Source organism: Talpa occidentalis, unplaced genomic scaffold, assembly GCF_014898055.3.
Source record: "Talpa occidentalis isolate TD23 unplaced genomic scaffold, MPIMG_talOcc4v2.1 talOcc4.7, whole genome shotgun sequence".
In the NCBI taxonomy this organism is placed as follows: Eukaryota; Metazoa; Chordata; class Mammalia; order Eulipotyphla; family Talpidae; genus Talpa; species Talpa occidentalis.
Window position 1 is genome coordinate 108,415,270 of NW_023605083.1, and position 22,454 is coordinate 108,437,723.

Consider the following 22,454-nt stretch of genomic DNA (forward strand, 5'->3'; position numbering starts at 1 on the left):
CAAGAACCGGGGTACAGGCCACATGCGCGGGAGGGTGAGAGGATTCACCAGAGACAGAGCCGGGAACAGAACAGGCAGACTAACTGTTCTGACTGAAATACACTGCTGGGGGGAAGCAGCAGGCGAAGCAGGAGAGGTCTGCTGCACCGTGTGGGACCCTCGCTGGCCAGCCGGGATCAAACCAGAGCTGCAGAGGCTGCGGCCAGCTTCACAGCACAGCGCTCAACCGCCTGTGCCACCAAGGGAGGCCCAAGGTTTTTAATTTTCATGAAGTTCAACTCACATAGTTTTTCCTTATGCACTTATGTTTTGGTATCCTAGAACACTGCCTATGAATCATATAGACATATGAAAAATAAACTTCCTAGGCAAACTTTTTCATACTACACTCTCTTTTATTAAGAGCTTTGCTTGTCTCTTAACCATTGTGTCACCTTCCAGGTCAGAATGCCATCTTCTTGATAGTAGCTGAATAGTTTTACAGCAGGTCTCCTATCATTTGTTTTTCCGTTAACACTATGTCCTTCATATGGAGTCCAGTCACTGCTGTTGGTAGGGAAAGGATAAAAGAACTGGAGTTACTTCTTTTTCTGTCACTTAGATACAATTAACATTCACCTTCCTTCTCTCCATACTCCTCTTCCTTGATGGGGAGATTAAGTCACTTAGAATTAGTGTAAGGGTTAAATAAGTTAACATATATAAAAGCCTTAGAATAGTATTTAGCATATACATATTGTTCAATAAATTTTGCATTTTACCTAAACTAATCTATTATTTTTTTTAAATGTCTTTCAACAAATGGTACTGAAACAACTGAATGGCAGCATGTAAACGAGTAAAGTTGAACTCTTTTTCACACTACACACAAAAACTAACTCAAATGGATTACAGATTCAATGTAAGAGCTAAAACTATAAAACTCTTAGAAGAAAATTTATGATTTAGGTTAGACAAAGCCTTCTTATATAAACATATAATACCAGAGGCCTCCCTGGTGGCGCAGGTGGTTGAGCACAGCGCTGTGAAGCTGTCTGCAGCCTCTGCAGTGCTGGATCAATCCCCGCTGGCCTCGGAGCAAACCACATGGCGAGCAGACCTCTCCTGTCTCGCCCGCTGCTCCCCACAACAGTGTATTTCGTCAGTCTGCCTGTTCTGTTCCCCACTCTGTCTCTAGTGAATCCTCTCAACCTCCCGCGCATCTGGCCTGTACCCCATTTCTTGCATAAATAAAATAAATCTTAAAAATAAATAAGTAAATAAATCTTTAAAAAAAAGAATTTACAAAAACACAATGTTAAAATAAATAAATAAATAAGCAAGCGTACGATACCAAAAACACAAGTGCATAAGGAAAAAATATGTAAGTTGGACTTAATGAAAATTAAAAACCTTTGAGATTTAAAGTAGACCAAGAAAATAGACAACCCACAGAATGGAAGAAAGTATCTATAAATCATAAATCTGATAATGAACTGGTAACCAGAATATATTTTAAAACTCTTACAATTCAAAAATTAAAAGACCAATAGCCCCATTTAAAGTGGACAAAGTATTTTTTTTTTTAATAGAGGCATGCTTTATTTATTTATTTATTTGTTTGTTTTGTTTATACATGCACTGGGTACAGTCAGAAGCGTGGGAGGGTGAGAGAATTCACCAGAGCCAGAGCGGGGAGCAGAGCAGGCAGAAGGACCGAGGTACACTGCTGAGGGGAGCAGCGGGCGGCAGGAGAGGTCTGCGCGCCATGTGGGACCCTCCTCCTGTGGCCAGGGAGCAGCCAGGGATCGAACTGGCGCTGCAGAGGCTGCAGGCAGCTTCGCAACCCAGCGCTCAACCGCTGCGCCACCAGAGAGGCCCTAAAGTGGACAAAGTATTTAAACAGACATTTCTCCAAAGATATACAAATGACTAATAAGCAAATGAAAATATGCTCAACATCAGGGAATGCTCAACATTATTTAGGGATACTCATAATGTAGGGATAATCAACGAATTAGTCATTAGGAAATGTAAATTGATACCACAATGGGGTACCACTTCACATTCATGAGAATGTGAATAAAAAACACAGATAGTGATAACAGTTGATGAAGCTGTGAAGAAATATACTTCTGGTGGAAATGTAAATGGTGTACCTACTTTGACATAGTCTGCAGTTTCTCAAAAGGTTAAAGCATAGTTATCATATGACCCAACAATTCCACCGAAGTGTGTATGTCCTTAGAAAAACTTACATGTATGTCTATAACAGTATTATTCATAATAATCAAAAAATGGAACAACTTAAATGCCCATCAACTGATTAACCGATAAATAAAATGTATTATGTCCATACAATGAGTTATAATTCAGCAATAAAAAAGCACGAAGAATTGCTACATGCCACAACATGGACAAATCTTGAAAACATTATGTTAAATGTTAAACATTACTAAAAGTCAAAAAAAGACACATGATTCCATTTATATAAATTTTCATAGTAGATAAATATATCAAGACAAAAAGATTAGTGATTGCTAATGCTGTTGGGGGATTGTGGTAAATGAGGAGTACTTGCTGAGGTAAATAGGCATGAAGTTTCTTTTTGGGGTGATGAAATGTTCTAAAATTGAAGTGATGTTATGGCTGCACAAACCTGTGAAGATACTAAAAAACTATTGAATTGTACACTTTAAGTGGGTAAATTATATGGTTTTTGAATTATACCTCAATAAAGCTGTAGAGACAGATGATGATGAGTAGGAGGAGAGGGAAGGAAAAAGAGAGGGAGGGAGGGAGGGGGAGCAGAGCAAGTGGGGAGAGAGAGAGAGAGAGAGACCAATCCAAATGAGTGAATCCTCTGCCCACTAGGGAAAGAATTCACTAGAGAACTGTAGGTGTAGTTGAACCAAACGAGGTTTTATTATACATGAGGGAAGCAGTGAAAGAATTTAGCCTGGTGCCTTGAAGGCAGTAGGGGGAGATATTTAAAGGGTAAGTCCACGAGGAAGGAGGGAGAAAACAGTCATAGCTTGTTCTGTGTTGGACTAAGACCAGACATGTGTAGACGTGTTACGTTCCAATTGTACATGTGGGATCTTGGCCTTCTCCCTCCAGAAGATTGTGAGATAATCATTAGTCAGAATCTAACACTTTTCGGTCAACATAGCACCTTATGGTCACTGTGGTGGGTGAAATTGTTTGGACAGGGCTTGCCAGCCTATGACTTAGTTCACCTGTTCAAACAGGACTTGGAACAAGTCATCCTATCAGCTGAAATTTCTTTTACCTAGGCTATCATAGAAATTCAAGAAATGCCCAATGTTTAGGAAAGTTAGGTTTCTGCCCTCTGCTCACAACCTAAGAAATAAAATGAGTGCATCTGTGCATGTGAGTAGGAAAAACTCACTCTTCTGTTTCTCTTTTACTAGTCATGTTACAGAGCAGCCCCGATATTGAACGGGTTCCTGGCTGTGGGTCCTCACCCGCGCGCTTAAAAGGGACTTATTAATACTCCACTACAGGCACACACAAAAGGTTAATAAAAGGTTTATTTACAAGGGAAAAGGAAATAAGGAAAATGTACAACTCAGGGAGAAAATAGGGAAATAAAGTCTTTAATGCGTCCTACCCGATCCGACGACCTGGAAACCCAAAGTCACTCTCAGAGCTGGCCGAGAGCTGGCAGAGAGCCAAAACTGGGGGCTCCCCAAAGCCCACGTGTCTGCCTTTTATATTAACCTGGCTGCTTAACCCCACCCTCAGGTCCCAGCTACCTTTCCTTTGGTGGTGATGGGATTTGGAGTTCCCAGTGTCTTTGGCTTTGGCCTGGGGTGGGGGTGGAGTCCACAAAGCCTGTATGGAATTAGCTTTAGGACATCCTTTTCCCCCTAACAGTCACACAGAACACTTCTGACACTTAGACCAAATACGTGGGCAACACCAGCTCTCTTCAATACCATCTGGTCAGTTCTGACACTATATACCTGGAGTTAGAATCAGGGATCTCACAAGTTAAGGGCTCAGTTCCACAAGACTACCCATTCCCACTTTAATGCCAATCACATATCCCAGGTTGTCTGTCATCTGTAATTCTGACAGACCAGATACAGATCAGAGCTCCCATGACCCCCTTCTCGGGTTTGATAATTTACCACATTTGGCTTACAGAACTGAGGGAAACACATTTACCAATTTATATAATATACAATATAATAAAGGATACAGATGATCAGCCAGATGAAGAGATAACATAAGGAGTGTCTGTGAGGGTCCTCAGTGCAGGCACTTTTATCCCTGTGAAGTAGGGATACGTCACCCTCCCAGTTTAGTAGACACATTCACCAATCTGGAAGCTCTTTGAAAATTCACACCATTTTAAGGGAGGCTTCATTACACAGGCATGATCAGTTATTAACTACATTTCCAGCCTCTACTCCCTCTCTGCAGAATGGAAGTTAGGGCTAAAAATCCCAAGCTTCTAATCATTGCTTGTTTTTCTGGTGACTAGCTACAGGTGGCCAAGAGCCATTCAGAAAACTACCCAGAGGCACTTCGTTAGAACAAAAGACACTTCTTTCACCCAGGAACTTCCAAGAAACTCCGGAGCCCAGTGTCAGGAACCAGGGCAAAGATCAATGGTAGAGAGAAAGATCTCCTAGTGTTCTTAACAATTAGGAAATTTCAATTAGGAAATAGACCCCACTTTCTCTGTGCCGGGAACTGGGGTCTATTTACAAGGTCTTTAAGAGACCTGAGTCGGTATATAGGGTGAGTGAGGGCAGCAACTAGATATAGATGGAGAGAGAGAGAGATGCTATCCATCCATTCATCCACGCACCCACCTACATATGTAAACTGAACCTTTCATTTTATAGTTTATTTAGAAAGCCAAGACCCCAAGAGGAAATGTACCCAAACAATGAAATTATTAAAACCATATTCTCAAAGCCATACTTGGTAAGCAGAATCTATCAATATATAAGGTATTTAACTCAGGGCTTATATCACATTGAAGTGATTGAGAAACTATAATGTCATGTTAAAAAAGAAGTTGAAACTGTAAAGTTTGGACTCAACTTTTTTTCTTTAATGTAAACTCTGAGGTGAGTTGGCAGAGTCCATGTCTTATTCATGTTTGCTTTACACTTCCTCTAACGCATAGCAGATGTTCCATGGACTTTTGAGTGAAAGAATGAACAATGAAATAAATAAAATTACTTTAAGTGGTATTATGTTCCTGACACTGATTCACATATATCCAATTTTTTTAGTCTAGCAAAATCTTTTTCTTTTTTTTTAAGATTTATTTATTCATGCATACAAGAACCGGGGTACAGGTCAGATGCGTGGGAGGGTGAGAGGATTCACAAGAGACAGAATGGGGAACAGAACAGGCAGACAGATGAAATACACTGCTGAGGGAAGCAGTGGGTGTGACAAGAGAGGTCTGCTGCACCATGTGGGTATTTCCCTGGGCGGCCACGATCGAGAGGCTGCAGACAGCTGCTGACAGCTTCAGACAGAGGCTGCAGACAGCTTCCCAGAGCTGCTCTCAATTGCCTGCACCACCAGGGGAGGCCCCTAGCAAAATATTTTTCAATGCTGCTACCATCACTCATCTATATCCCCATTATATTTTATATATGTGATTTAATATGCATTTTTACATTGAAGCGCTTCTGCAATTATGATGCATCTTTCATGATTTTGCGTAATATTGTATTATTTTGCCTGAAAAACCATTATTAAATCAATGATGTATCTTACATTCATTGATATCTTAGAGTCGAGGAAATCAACATGCCAGTAGTAACATGCTATCAACATTTTGTGTCATCAGAAAATATGAGAAATATACCTGTCATTCATTTTAAATTGTTAAGCAAGTAAAGGAAATGACAGGACATTCTAAGAGGGATAAATGTAAGACCAAGCACATAGGTTCAAGATGAGGGCTACATAGCTCAACAGAAGTACAAAGGCAGCAAATTTAGGAATTTCAATCAACCGCAGTTTGATAAGAATCAATGATGTGATATAACTGGACAAAAGACAATCAATGTGAATAGAGTTTCCAGTTCAAGTTAGGAACCTGTCTTCTCCATTTCTTTCTGCCTGCCAGCAAAGTGCTGGACTATCTGTCCATATACTTGAAAAGTGAAGCCATGTTCAAACAAGCAAGCCGAATGAAAAAACAAACTGAAACATATGCATACATTGTGCAAAAATTAAAAGTGATGTAAAAAATTATAAAATAAAATAAAAAGAAACATAAATAAAAGTCTTGGAGTAGGGTTTTGTATGTCTTAGCATCAACAAATAATTAAACAAAATTGAGTTGCTTGTCCCTCCAAAGTCTAAAAGGGTCCAAACAGTAGACTGATTGTCTTGCTAAAGAATATTTTGCGACTAAATTAGAACTGATGTGTAGAAGTTATCAGAGATAATAACTCAGTACAAGTTAAACCATACTGCTCTTCCAAAATGGGTTGAGCTACTTCTCAAACTAGCTAACCATCTCTGGAAGTGCTTACACAATAATCACTGGCATCTTTAACAAATTGTCATAGCCATTCTTAAGATGACCCCATGATTCATATCATTTCCTACCTTTGTGTGATCCCCTCCTTGATTGTGGGCTGGACTTAACTGACATAATGAATAAAGCAGTATATTTGTGTACAACTTAGAGACAAGATCATCAAAGACAATAAGGCACATTCTCTTTTTCTTGTATGAGTTGTTCTAAGGGAAGACAGTCAGCTGCCAATTATCGGGCAGCCTCTATGGAGAGACCCACATGATAAAGAACTGAAAGTCTCTTACCAACAGCCATATGAGTGAGCTTGAAGTGAATCCTCTAGACTCAGTAAAACTTAAGTTGACTGCATCTCCAGCTGAAAGTTTGACTGTAATCTCTAATTCCGACTTACAGCCATCCAGCTAAGCCATTTCAGAATTCCTGACCCTCTGAAACTGTGAAATAATAATGTTTTAAGTCATTATTTGTGATAATTTGTTATGACAGTAATAGAAAACAAATACAGGGATCTTATAGATAGTTCAGTTATCTTGTTTGACTGTTTTGGTCCCTTTGACCAAATACATCATTTCATATCTATGAAATCTAGTCATAGATACGAAAGGGTATATTTGCCTATAAAGGATTTTTCTCCTATAGGAAGTTAATAGTAAGCAGATGAAAACAAATTGCCATTGATATGCATTTTGGGGTAGCAGAAATAGCTTTGTTATGTAAAACCATACCTTAGTTGTGGTAATGAAATCATCCTTCTATAGACCTGGTGTTAGCTGCAAGGTGAGACAGACTTCAGTCTCAGATTCAGTCTCTGAGATTCCAGGAGTGACAAGTACTGATTAGGAAACTTGGAAACACAAAGGACCATTCAAAAAATTCTGGGCATCCACTCATTTCTTGCTTGCTTCTACATTCCTTCTTGTTCAGGATCTGTTTTTGGTTACCTGGTTCAACAACCTCTTGATACAGGGTTTATTATCATTATCACTCTTTTTTTTAAAGATTTATTTATATTTATACAAGACCTGGGGTACAGGCAGAGTCGAGGGAGGGTGAGAGGATTCACCAGAGACAGAGCAGGGAGCAGGACAGGCAGAAGGATCGAAGGCACTACTGAAGGGAGCAGCGGGTGAGACAGGAGGGGTCTACCTCGCCATGTGGGATTCTCCCTGGCCGGCCAGGAATTGAACCGGCGCTGCGGAGGCTGTGGACATCTTCACAGTGCAGCGCTCAACCTGCTGCGCCACCAGGAAGCCCCCATTATCACCCTTTTTTTTAAAGAGCAACTGATTCTGATTTGTTTTTGTTTATCTACCCCAACTTTCTACCCATTTCTGGCTACCAAGTCTCTGCTTTTAGAATCCTTCTACAGGTAGGTCCACTGGCAAACTCAACTCAACTCTACCACTCCTTTACTCCTGTTTCCATCCTTGCACCTCCTTCTACCTGGACCTGACTGACTTATCTGGGTTTGTTTAGATATAGGCTTTGGTCTATCCACTACCAACAAAATCTGCTCACTCCTGATTTTCCAGATCTTGGGAGTTATTATCTGTAGACATAGGAAGCTTTCCATTCAGCAAATATTCCAGCCTATCCTTGCTGCCCTATTAAACTAGTCTTAGCACATGGACTCTGACAGAAAAAAAAAAAAAGCAACAAATTTAGGAGTTGGCGGGGGGCACGTTTCAGAGCTTTATCATATTTCAAACACTCTTGGGTAGGGTACATATCAAGGTTTGTTCTGGCCCAGCAACCTAAATTTTCATAATTTCTACTCTATACTTTGTTGGATACATTATATCTTTCTTTTACTTAACATCTTATATGATCACCAAAGTCTCATCTCTAGCAGGAAAACATGAAATAATATTTGGAGATTTATTTTAACCATTGTAAAGGCAGGAATGACACAGGGCAGGTTTTCTATGATCCAGCAGACCGGGTAAAGGAGTCAGAGTCCTCAGTGACTTTTTGCAGGCTTTTATTGGGGTTTACCAGGCATATGGCAGGCAGGGGTGCTGGGGGGCCAGGAGGCTGGCAGTCCTCCCAGCCCCCAGCAAATCTTCACTCTATCTGGGCTCTCTGGCATTCTTTCTGTTTCTCTGCTCTTCTGTTCATTCTGCTGCTTCTCGGCTTCTTCTGGCGTCCCCGTGACGCCGCCCTTAAAAGCCCAGTCTTAGCCCAGGTGAATCCTATCTACATCTGCCCTCACCCTATTCCAGGTGCCCACCATCAGGCATGCATTCAGGACCGCAGGGTTCCATCATCTATTCTGATGGCAGGAGGGCAGACATTTTTTCCTTACCCTACAACCATTCATTTGTAAAAATTTTAAGATGGACTGTTGTAGAGGCAGGAATGACCACTGAGCAGGTTTTCTGATCCAGCAGACCGTGTAAAGGAGGAGTCAGAATCCTTAGTGGCTTTTTGCAGGTCTTTTTATTGGGATTTACCCGGTACACAGCAGGCAGGGGTGCTGGGGGGCCGGGAGGCTGGAAGGCCTCCCAGCCCCCAGCAAGTCTTCACTCTATCTGGGTTCTCCCGCCTTCTCTCAGCTTCTCCTTCTCTTTCTTCTCTCTTGGCTTCTCTTTCAGCTTCTCTTGGCGTCCCCGTGACGCTGCCCTCAAAAACACCATCTCAGCCCAGGTGAATCCCATCTACCTCTACCCACACCCTATTCCAGGTGTTAGCCATCAGGCATGCATTCAGGAGGGCAAGTATCCATCATCTATCCTGATGGCGGGAGGGCAGAAAAGCCTGATACATTTTACCTTATCCTACAACTGTCAAGGCACAAGAGACTGTCCCTAAGGCACTCAACACAAGTTTAACAAAGTAACAATTTTTTAAGAGTACCTGACTTGGGCAGAACAGGGCCTGAAGAAATAGTTATAAACATGTTAATTCAGATAAACTTGAAAGTAGTTAATTCACAGTTTTATGTTGCCAACATCTATTGGACTCATGATTTCATGCCTGACATTTTTCTTTTCTACTCCAATATGGTGGTAAATCAAACAAATGAATACCTGTTTTCTTAAAGATTCTTAAACAACTTTTTGTACAAACCAAGGCCAACAGCTGCATTAAAAGTAAATGAGAAAGAATTATTTCAGATGAGTTTAGTATCGACAAAATACTCAAGTAAATTGTGACTATTACTTTCAGTCAGACAGATGATCAAAGGCATCTTCTTTTGATCCTAGTTATTCAGGTTTCTATTGCCTTCCTCATCAGTTGAATTCATTGGGGTTTATAGAAAAAATCTGCAGCAACCTCAGCAATCAACAGGCAACTCCACAACCTTTTAAGTATATTGCTTTACCTTATTTTAGCACCTTATATTTCCCTGCCATTTTATACCATGACATTACTGCAATGAAATCATTACATAAAATGTTGTAAAGGGTAACACTCATCAACCTTAAAAAATCTGAACATTTACACACCTGGATCTTTCCAGTGGCCAGTTCAAAGGCAAAGCAATCTAGTCACAGAGGGAGAAGAGTTAAACTGAAATTATGACTATTCAGTGTCTTTATTACTTTGAAGACCAAAGTGTATTTGATCCTATTCTGATACATACTTCCTGGCAACACTGCATGGAGCACAATGATCCATCTCAGCAGCCACCTTCACATTTAATTCTTGCTCATACTACTTTCCCAAACAATCATGAGGAGCATAAAGGAAGAAAATATTATACTTAAGAAATATAAGTGACAGTATGGGCAGTAAATACTTCTAAAAGTAGAGTTTTTAATTCATTTGGTCGATATTAGAGAAATTCATGCTTATTATGAAAGATTTTTTAAAATGCTAAAAAGAAGAAACAACAAAATCATGCTTACACCCACCATCTAAAACACAGGCATTAATAATACTCCAGTACATTTCTCTTGGGCTGGAGCGGTTGAGCAGCAGTTGAGCGGTGGCACAGCGGTTGAGCACTGGACTGTGAGGCTGCCCGCAGCCTCTGCAGCACTGGTTCGATCCCCGGCCCCTAGTGATGGTCCCACATGGTGCGACAGACCTCTCCTGTCTCGCCCGCTGCTCCCCTCGGCAGTGTATTTGGCCGGTCTGCCTGTTCTGTTCCCTGCTCTGGCTCTGGTGAATACTCTCACCCACCCCGTACTTCTGACTGTACCCAGTGCTTGTATAAATAAATAAATAAATCTTAAAAAAAAAAAAAAAACAACATATTGCCATGAGCATCATTGTCATCATTTATATAGTAAATGTATATACTTTTGTGTCTTATTTTACTTCTAATTATAATGCAAGCAAAAATGCACACTTTGAAAGTTGATATGAGTATTGGGTTTAGTAAAAATGTGTTTCACTTGAAAGTCAAGATTATACTATTACTTTGAACATCATAAAACACTAATTCATCATTCTATGACTCCCTTTTACATTATTTAATTTGAACATTATATCTTTTCTAGATTTTGGAGAATATTATCTTTTTGAACATTGATAATAATTGCTACCAGTTCTTATAGTTTGTGACAAGGTAAAAATGCTGTTTTAAATCTGTTAGTGTGTACTAGGTCTCACATTTATATCATGGAATATTTTATTCAATTCATTAACATATTACCAAAGATCTAGAATTACTTCTGAAATAATTATATTTTTTATAATAATAACCTTCTGTGATGCAATGATTAAAACTCCAAATTACAAATATTTATTAAACTCTTCAATTTTATCTGTTTTCCTCCCACACACCTATACTGCAGTCCTGATATAAGACACATAAAGAATAGTAACCAAGAATTAAGTTTTCTTTTTAAAAACTGTCAAAAGCTTGCTACACCAGCATCCAGCAACAGGAGGAGAAATGTCTCTAGACTACTACACTCCCCTCCAAGCCAGGTTTTAATTTGTTGAGAACGGGGAGGGGGGGGGAAGCCTATAAAAATCTTGGCAAAATACAGATCTGCTAATTTAATCAATTTTAGTAGTTAAGGCAGTGATTTCAAGTGCTAACACAATCTGTTGAAAGAACTAATTTCCAAGGTAGGGGGATTCATTTATTTCTACTTTCTCTTCTCAGTTTTCTGATCTTAGGGCATGTGGGCAACCATCATGTACCCACTGAGGGCCCACCCCCCTCCCAATATTTAGGAGGCTTAGGATTAACTCCAATCCTGGAGTAGTGGAAAAATATAATTTTTTCCCTCGAGAGGCTTTTCCAGACACAGATGAAGTAGACTTCAAGTAATTAAAACCTATGGTAACAGATACCTGCTGAAGAGTGCAGTAAGAACTAGAACTGTTTGAAACTGCAAAAAAAAAAAAAGTGTCTATTATATCCAGAGACCGAGAAAAAAGGTAAGAGATGAGAGAGAGAGAGAAGAGGAGGGACATAGGAAGGAGGGGAGGTGGAGGGAGAGAGAATGCTCTGCTTCTTACTTGGATCTAAAATCTTACAGGTAGTACAGCAATGCCATATTTTTATACATTAACATATATGTTGGTAGTTCCCTCCCCTCACCCTTATTTTAAAGCTATGCTGTGAACCATTGATCACCTTGGGTAAGGGCTGTTATATCAAAAAAACCGGCTATTTGAGTATGACAATTCAAACCCAAAAACTCTCTGAGCAAAGACAATTTGTAAGATTTGTACATGCCACCTCAAGACTAAAGTTGACTTGGCTAGAAGATGAAGGATAAAATAAGAAGAAAGAAAGGTGAGACATTAGTGGATTCCTAAGAAAGAGTTCAGGATCCTTCCCCAATCCATCCCATCTGGCATAAGGAATCCAGGGATAGAGAAAACCTGTGATGAGTCTCCAGATAGAGCCCAGGGAGGTTCAAGATACTCCTCACCCAGCATGATAGGGGCACAAAAGAAACATTTATGATTTGGTAGATGGGACAGAGGCAGCCTCAAAATATCCCTCCAGTTTCAGTATGGTTTGGAGAGAAGCAAAATACTTTCCACATACTTGAGAGTAACACAGACCTGAGCCAAAGATTTAGATATCCCACGCAGTGTACTGCAGTTCAGGAATGGTGAGGGAACATGGAAGTAAGGATACAGAATATAACCAGAGAGATTCTGACATCAGCAGGAAAGATAACAGAATAGCCACTTGGGTCAAAGACACAGGAGTCAGGTAGGATGTGGTACACTTTGGCAGATGCCAGCATGGCTGATGAACAAGGACAAGACACTACCCAACTCCACCTTAATGCTAGGCACCGTGTGAGCTCCCAAATCTCAGAGAAAAAGAGATGTGGAAATGCTAAACTGACTAGTATTTAGTATCTGCCACTTGGCAGAAAGATAAAGAAAGAGAAAATTAATCTATAGAAAAGTGAAGACAAAACTGATTTGCAGTATGAAGTTTATGCCAGTTTCATGTATCCTATAGAATTCCCAACAAATGTACAACACATACAAACACTCTTTCAAATATCATATATTTTAGACTTTGAATAAGAGTTGGACATCACAAAGGAGTATGAAGAAAAGAACATCTTTGTTGTGTTTTGATCAGCTTCATCTTCGGATTGGAATCACAGCTTTACTGTATTTCTTTGGAGGTGGAGTAACTATTTTCCTTAGTTTGCGCAAGAATGAATTGACTGATTCATCAAGATTCTAGAAATAACTGAAGGATTATACTGTACCACCTGCTTACATCAACTGCTCAGTTGGTGGACTGACAGAGCACTGTAATCATTTCTTCTCAATTCCTACAGTGAAGTAATCCCAAATGTCACTACCGTCTTCTAACTCCCCATCAATTCTAACATTTATGCCATGCCATGATGACCTGGGATATAGACAGCAGGTGGGGGCAAAGGTTGTCAGAAATCATAGATTAGACAAACCATAGGGGACCTCAGGAGAGTATTAATTTCAGTTCTTGCTTCCAAGCAGGTCTGCAGCCAAATCATTCAAGAAGAATGATTGTCTATTCTATTTTTAAAAATCCCCATGGCAGGTAATCTATAATAACCTATTTCAATCTATAATCTATATTTTGAGAAGGTTCTTCCTTTTAGCAAATCTAAACCTAAATCCATCTCCTTTTGTTCTCTACTTAGTGAATTATGATAAAATAATTACATAATTCTGTTTCGAAATACTGGTTTTTTATTTACATGTTGGATTTTGGCTTAAAGATAGCATTTATTCTGCTATTTATTTCCTTTTAGGAAAGAGTTATTAGCAGAATAGTGACCATGGAAGTTGGAATCTTCTAAGGAGTAACAACTCACCTGCCGTATCACTAACCCTGAAGATGGATGGTGCTGGAGTGTCAGGCCCATACCTGGCACTGACAGTCAGATTCTTAAACTTTAGAAAACAGTTCCTGGCTTAAAGAAAGATTTTGTAAATTGCTCTTTCAGAAGCAGATTACTAATGACTAAAGTAATTCTATACTGAATGGAAACTAGTAGCTGGACTCCAAGTGCTCTCTTCTCTCAGAAGCTACTTGTAAGAGATACTCTAACAGAAACAGAAAGGATTCTTCAGTTTTATCAGCTGTATGGCACCAAAGAATAAACTAGAAGTAGAACTTGAGGCAGGCCATTCCAATACTTAGTTCAACCCCCAGTTTCTTCTAATAGGTAGTAACTAACAGGGGAAGCTACAGCAGAGGTGTGAAGGTTTCCCTTTTCTCCACATCCCCTACAATATGTTGTTTCTGTTTTTATGATATGGTCATTCTCACAGGCATCTTATTGATGGCTAAATCATGGGAGCAGGATTTTATCTAGTTGTGGATTTGATTTGGATTTCCCTAATGATAAGGAATGTTGACATTTTTTCATGTGTCTATTGGCTATCTGTATGTCTTATTTGAAGAAGTGACTATTTAGCTATTTTGCCCATTTTTTGACTGGGTTATTTGTCAAGTTGTATGAGTTCCTTTTAGATCTTGGATACTAGCCCCTTGTGGGATGTATGATGTTCAAATATTGACTCCATTCAGTAGGATGTCTTTTCATTTTAATGATTATTTTCTTCCACTGTGAAGAACCCTTTTAGTTTGATGTAGTTCCATTTGTTTATTTTTGCTTTTGTTTTCCCTGCTAATGGAGTCAATTCCCCACAGACATCCCTTAAGCCAATGTCCTAGAGTGCTTTGCCTATGTTTTCCTTTATGTATTTTATAGTTTCCAGGCTTACATACAAGTCTTTAATCCCTTTTGAGTTAATTTTTTTTATAGTGTTAGAGAAGTGGTCTAGTTTCATATTGTTGCATGAGGCTGTCCAGTTTTCCCAACACACTTTATTAAAGAGACTTTCCTTTCTCCATTATATATACTTGGCTCCTTTGTTGTAGATTAAATGTACATATAAATGTGGGTTTATTTCTGGGTTCTCAATTCTACTCAATTGCTGTGTGTCTATCTTTAGTCCAATACTGTTTGATTATTATAGGCTTGCAGTATTGTTTGAAGTCAGGGAGTATGATACTTTCATTTCTCTTCCTTTTGGTCAAGATTGCTTTGACTATTTGGGGTCTTTTGTGGTTCCATATATATTTCAGTAATGTTTGTTCTTTTTTTTTTGAAGGATTTTTCTATTTCTTTGAAGGAATTCGATAAGGACTGCACTGAATCCGTATATTAATTGGGGCAAGATCGGCATTTTAACAATGTCAGTTCTTCTAATCTATAAACATGGAATATCTTTCCATTTCCTTGTTCTTCTATTTCTTTTAGCAATGTCTTATAATTTTCATTGAGCAGGTCTTTCACTATATTTGTTAGGTTTAATCCTAGCTGTTTAATACTATACTACTATAATGGGAGTTATCTTGATTTTGATACTACTATAATGGGAGTTATCTTGATTTTTTTCTCTTATACTGATAGTTCATTATTTACATAATGCAACAGACTTGTTATTGATTATTTCACCTGCCACTTTATTATGCTGATTTATTTTTTAGTATTTTTTTAAATTGAGGTAACATTGGCTTACAAAATTGTATATGGTTCAGAGGCATGGGTGATTTGTTGTTTCTAATAGTTTTTTTTAATTAAAATTTTATTTTTTATTCCCTATATAATAGTTTTTATTCCCCATATAATAGTTTTTTTTAATGAGGTCTTTAGGGATTTTTATATTATATTATAGTATATTATCATGCCATCTACAAATAGGATAGTTTTACTTTTTTTTCCAATTTGTACTCATATCTTTTGCATGCCTGATTGCTCTAGCAAGGACTTCCAATACCATGTTGAATAATAGTTATGAGAGTGGACATCCTTGTCTTATACCTGATCTTGGAGGAAAAGCTTTCAGTTTCTCACCATTGAGTATGACACTAACTACAGTTTTGGCATATATGGCTTTAATTATGTTGAGGTATGTTCCTTCTATCCCCATTTTACTGAAAGTTTTCATTATAAATTCCTTCTCTGCATCTATTGATATGATCATATGATTTTTGTCTTTCCTTTTGTTGATATGGTGAATTATCTTAATTTGCATGTGTTGAGCCATGCTTGCACCTTTTTATCCTTATCTCCTTACTCACTCATCTTTCCTCGCTAAGCTCCCTTCCTTTTAATGAATCCAAACATAGTTATAAGATATCACTATTCCATGGTGTATATGTACCACATCTTCTTGATCCAGTCATCTATTTTTGGGCATTTGGGTTGTTTCCAAAGCTTAGCTGTTGTAAATAGTGCTGCTATAGCAGGTATCTAGAAAACTTAAATAAGAGACCAGGAAAAAGAATAACTATAAGAAAGTAAAAATCAAAATCAACAAACAACTATGAACCAAAGACACTCTATGGGGGGTGGAGGGCGGGGAAAGGAGGGATTGGAGTCAAAATAAGGGGGTTGCTAATTGTATGGGGAATATAAAAATAAAATTAAAGTTTAAGAAAAAAAGATATCACTATTATCTTATCAATCTTTATAAACCTCCCATAACCTACAGAATAATATTCCACTTACTTAGGTTGGCATTCCACAATTAATCCCAATATGTGAATCTCCTATTACTCAAATTTCACTCTAACCATCGTCGCTGAACATTTTATGGACCATCACTAGCTCAACATCATTACCCTCATCTTTATTTCTATAATTCTCTTTGCTTCACTTATCTGAGTTCAATCTGTTCTTCAAATCAGTGTGCTAGGTGTGTTAACTCTGTATGTTACACAAAAAATAATTTTATGACACAGAAATCCTTTCCTCTTTTGGAGTTACAATTTGACAATACATTTCAATAACTGTAGAAATGTTCAAATCCTTATATTTAATCATCTCACTCTTGATGATTTATTACTTAACAAGCCAAAATAGAAAAATCAAGTCAATTATGATACCTATATTTAATAAAATATACTTAATAAAATAGAATACAGTTATTTTAAATTATAATTAGAAACACCATATAGCTTATGGAAACAGTGACATTAAATTAAAAAAGCAAAGAACAAAATTGTGATTAAATCTGAAGACCTGAAAAATAACTAACAATATTATCTGAAACTTGGAAGAATAAGTAAGAAGTATAAGGTAGTACGATGGCAGGTAATTTTCATATTTTATTGAATTTCCTTGTCACCTTAATGTTGTCTTATAATATATAATTTTTTTTAAAGAATAATCTAAAAGCAGGGGGCCTCCCTGGTGGCGCAAGGGGTTAAGCACTACACTGTGAAGCAATCTGCAGTGTCTGCAGCATGAGTTCGATCCCCAGCCTGCCCGGGAGCAACCCACATGGTGCAGCAGACCTCTCCTGTCTCGCCCGCTGCTCCCCTCAGCAGTGTATTTCAGTCAGTCTGTCTGTTCTACTCCCCACTCTGTCTCTGGTGAATCCTCTCACCCCGCCCCCATCTCTGGCCTGTACCCCAGCTCTTGCATGCATAAATAAATAAATCTTTAAAAAAAAAAGAATAATTTAAAAGTGAAGTACCTAGATAGTAAAAATATGTTGATAAAAATCTACTTTGCTGGGGCATCCTTTGTGGCACAGGGATTAAGTCTCAGCACTATCAAGCTATTGCCAGCCACTGCAGCACGAGTTTGATCCCTGGCCAGGAAGCTAACCCACATGGCGCAACAGACCTCTCCTGTCTTGCCCACTGCTCCCCTCAGCAACTTATTTCAGTAGATCTGCCTGTCTCTGGTGAATCCTCTCACACACACCCCTGTACCTCTGGCCTATACCCCAGTTCTTGTATGCATAAATAAAAATAAATATTTTTTAAAATCTACTTTGATTTTATATGAAATTTGACATGAAATTTTGTTTAAAGATTTATTTATTTATGCCTACAAGAGCTGGGGTACAGGCCAGAGATGGGGTGGGGGTGAGAGGACTCACCAGAGACAGAGTGGGGAACAATACAGGCAGACTGACTAAAACACACTGTTGAGGGCAGCAGCAGGCAAGACAAGAGAGGATTTCTCTCTGGCCAGCTGGGGATCGAACTCGTGCTGCAGACACTGCAGATTGCTTCATAGTGCGGTGCTTAACCCCTTGAGCCACCAGGGGGGCCCATGACATGAAATATTAAATCAACTTATCAATTATTCTAAAAAAGTCTAAGGAAATTTTAAGTGGGACTGCACTGAATCTGTAAATCAATGACCATTACACAATGCTTTACTCCAAATAGTTAGAATAGATGTGCCTGGGAACCAAAGGGTAGAAGTAGGAGTGATTGCTATTGTTTTCCAGGTAGTTGTTGTGGTCCATTCCATAAAAATGTGAACTTCTTCTAGGTAGAGATGGATAAGAATGCATTAGCAGGATTAATGGATAATACCACATTATTATAGCCATATTAGACCACTCTCACAAAAATACCATTTCTAACACAGCAATTACAATTGAGACGACTAATTAGATGATTTTTCCATCCTTCCAGATCTGCCTGGCATTTTGTTTGGGTCAGAGTGGTGAATTAATTGGGAAATATCATTATTTAGTCTTTAAGGGCAGCTTTCATCCTTGCCATATTCCCTGGAGTGCAATGTTTTCTAGTTACTCCCTCTTGGATGGGCAGGAAGTAGAAGTTTCAGAGACTGCTATTTGACCTACTCCATTATAAGAGCACTGACTGAAAAAACAAATTGTCGAGAAAAGCAATCTGCTATGGGTTCTAAATACCGCTGCCATTTTTGCTGGGTATGTCAAGATCTATGATAAGGTATCAAGTTCTCTCTATCCAGGAGATTTCTCAGGGTCCTCTTTTCAGCAAAGAACCTCAGGAAATAAGCTAATGTCCTCCTCCAAGAAGAAGAGTAGGCCTGCATAGTGTTTACTATTAAAATAGTAGATTCCTCATGCTCAGTGATCTCCCACACTAACAAGAAAACCATGATTAAACTTAGGGTCCCTATTGGATTATGTTGCAATTTAACCCTAATTATTGGTTTTATAGTCAGGAGAGGAAATGGGAAATAGATCTTATGGAAAGCATGAGTTGTCTTGCAAGGCAGAATCCCCAATATCATCTTTAAGAAAGGGGAAAGTGCTACAATTTAACAGGAAGGAGTATGCTATTTCTGTAGCTCAGAGGAGTCAGAAGAATCTTTAGTTCACTGATACAGATAATTTTGAGTTCAAAGATCCAAGTGTCCTTATCCCAGATCTCAGGGTAAAGGCACAAGGGAAGGGAACAGGGACGCACCCACAATAATTCATGCTCGACACAGCAGTCAGTGCTCCTTTAAAAATATCCTCTGGGAAGCCACCCCGGTGGTGGCGGTGGTGGCGCAGCGGTTGAGCACTGCTCTGTGAAGCTGTCAGCAGCCTCTGCAGTGCCGGTTCCATCCGCCGCCGGCCAGGGAGAACCCCACATGGCGCAGCGGACCTCTGCCTGTTTTGCTCCCCGCTCTGGCTCTGGTGAATTCTCTCACCCTCCCACGCTTCTGACCTGTACCCCAGTTCTTGTATAAAATAAATAAATAAATCTTAAAAAAATATATATCCTTTGGGGCTTCCCTGGCGGCGCAAAGAATTAAGTCTCAGCGCTATGAACCTATCCACAGCCACTGCAGCACAAGTTCTATCCCCAGCCAGGGAGGTGACTCACATGGCCCAACTGATCTATGCTGTCTTGCCCACTGCACCCCTCAGCAGTGTATTTCAGTAGATCTGCCTGTTCTGCTCCCCACTCTGTCTCTGGTGAAACCTCTCACCCCCTGCACCTCTGGCCTGCACCCCAGCTCTTGTATGCATAAATAAATCTTTTTTTTAAAGATTTATTTTTATTTATTTATTTTATTTATTTATACAAACACTGGGTACACTCAGAAGCACGGGAGGGTGAGAGAATTCACCAGAGCCAGAGCGGGAAGCAGAGCAGGCAGAAGGACCGAAGTACACTGTTGAGGGGAGCAGCGGGCGGCAGGAGAGGTCTGCGCGCCATGTGGGACCCTCCTCCTGTGGTCGGGGAGCAGCCAGGGATCGCTGCGCCACCGGCGGAGGCCCTGCATAAATAAATCTTTTTACAAATTAGAAAATAAAAATATCCTCTTCTGTGTACAGTATGATGACTATAGCTAACAATACTGTTTTGTATATTTGAAAATTATAAGAGAGTAGATCTTAAAAGTTGTCTTCATATGGAAAAAAATGTGTAACTACATGAGTTGGATGTTAACTAAACTTATTATGGTTATCATTTCACTATATATATATATATATATATATATCAAATCGTTATATTGTATACCCTAAACTTATACAAAATTTTATGTCACTAAGACTAGGAATAACATATTTTTAAAATAGAGGAAGGAAAAAATAATCTAATAGAAAAATGGACTAAGAATATGCAAATGTCATATATATATATATATATATATATATATATGAAGGTACCCAGCCAATCTCATAATTCAAGAAATATGTCAAAGAGAGAATGTGTGTGTGTGTGTGTTTATTCAGTGCAATGACATACCAGAGCCCACATAAACTTCTAATCTCATCTTTTTTTCCTCCTTGTTTATTGCACCCCAGTCATTGGGTACCTTAATGTTTCTAAAACACATAATGCATATTCTTAACTCAGAATCTTTGTATGTGTTACAATCTGCCTGGACCATCTCCCCATAGCCTCCAATATCCATGTGCAAGGCTTGACCCTTCACTTCCTTCCCATCTCTATTATATAACACTTCTCATTGAGGCCTTCCTGACCTCTGTATTTAATACTACAACATACTGCCTCCACTGGTGGTATTCCCTGTACCACTCTCCCCACTATTTTTAATAATAGCATGTACCACCATTACATATAGTATGTATTTTACACATTTGGTTGTGCACTGCTCTATCCACAGGGCGTAAAATAATGCTTGGTACATAGTAAGCCAGCATTAAATATGTGAAGAAATGCAAAACCCAAAGAAAGAGAGAAAAAAAAAAAGACTTCTAAGCAAGGGGAGCAGTGCTAAGATGGAAAAAAGAAAGGGAATTCAAAGGGATGGCATCTCAAGAAGTCCTCTTCCTCAATAATACATGGTGACATCAGATGTCTTCATAGTGTGGAGTTGAGAGATTGACTTTCAGAGCTTGTCTTCCTAGGCTTTAGGCTGCCATTGTCATTTCCTAGTTCCTACTTATACGTGCACCACAGGTATTGTGAGGATTTACTCAGGAAACATATATGAACAGTGTCACCCAGTGTTTGGCTCATTCTAATCTTTACTTTTGTTATTATTCTTAGTAAGGGGCTCAATAGGATATAGAAATCTCAGCAGGCATCCTAGTGAATACCAATGACACCAAAAAAAAAAAAGGAAAAGGAGTCTCAAAATAATGGAGGTCTTCACAGCACTGAGGGCAGGGTGGAGATGAGACTGAACTAGGAAAAAGCTGCTTGTTTCTGTGAGGGTGAGTCCATTGCTCTTATTCCCAGGTATCTGGGTCCTTAAGACAGGAATATTCATGCCAGTCAGGGAGTGAAGCTACAATTCACAGTGGATTTTGAATGTGTCTTAGCTGAGAAGTGTGAATTTCATTCAAGAAGGTATGAAGAAAACTGTAGTAAGATTAATCCAGAGCTCTGTGCAAAGAAGTCAGAAAAGGGGAAGCTCCAAGAAAGAGAGACCAATTAAAGGATTATTACCATAGACTGTGGGAGAAGACATAAGGAGCTGAAATAGGATGGTAGCATTGAGAATGGAAATGAAGGGACAGATGTGAAAAACACTTGGCGACAGAAGTATCCCAGGATATACAAAGCATCTGCTTGCCCAAGTCTTCAACATGTCCCAGTTCAAATCCTAGAGTTTTAGAAAACTATGCAAACCAGTACCTTGCTCTATGCAATCTAACAATCTATTGAATTTTTTTTCATTGCTTGCATATATCATTTTAAACAATGAAATGTTTTTCCAGACCAAACTATTTATTGGACATCACATTAAATGATCTTCAAGTACAGATATCTTAACTCATTTCATTTTCCAAGATCATTTTACATTTGTAGATTTTAAACTATTTTACCATCTGCTGATCTATTATAAATCAAATAAATTATTAAGAAAGCTTTTAGTAAGTGGCAAATATGACACTGAACAAAACATCATTATTTCTGTACTGTTGCTACCAAATGCCCATATCTAACATCAGTAGTTTATTTCCTTTCATATTGATTTAAAATATTTATTCTGTATATTAAAGGAAAAATAAATGAAAATCAGGAGGGAAATAAATATGCTAAATATATTTACTAACAAATCAAAGCCAGATCACCAGAATTTAAGGATAACATATTGGTGTTAATGACTTTGTTATATTCACCATTTACCACAATCTTCCTGCAATTTGAATTTGATACTAAATTCAGAACTAAGAACTAGAAACATTTTAAAATGATGGCAAAAATGTCCAAACTTAAAGCTTTATTTTTTCATTTATCCAGGAATGAAACTCTTGAATACTATTACGTGACATTAAGCCTGAT

At 38.7% G+C, this 22,454-nt stretch overlaps 1 protein-coding gene across 3 annotated transcripts in view; it reads right to left on the bottom strand.

Annotated features, from left to right (window-relative positions):
* Positions 1–507: 507 nt before the first annotated feature.
* RPS6KB1 (ribosomal protein S6 kinase B1) overlaps positions 508–22,454 on the bottom strand; it is a 137,944-nt gene continuing 115,997 nt past the window's right edge. For 2 of the 3 annotated variants that reach the window (XM_037494566.2, XM_037494574.2), the window contains 2 exons: positions 6,811–6,960; positions 508–546 (listed from right to left, as the gene is read on the bottom strand). In XM_037494566.2, the coding sequence (XP_037350463.1) occupies positions 6,928–6,960 (33 nt within the window). In that variant the 3' untranslated portion in view covers positions 508–546; positions 6,811–6,927. Of the gene's footprint in view, positions 547–6,810; positions 6,961–7,251; positions 7,297–22,454 lie in introns of those variants that run through there. The other variant, XM_054689486.1, reaches the window with a different exon arrangement.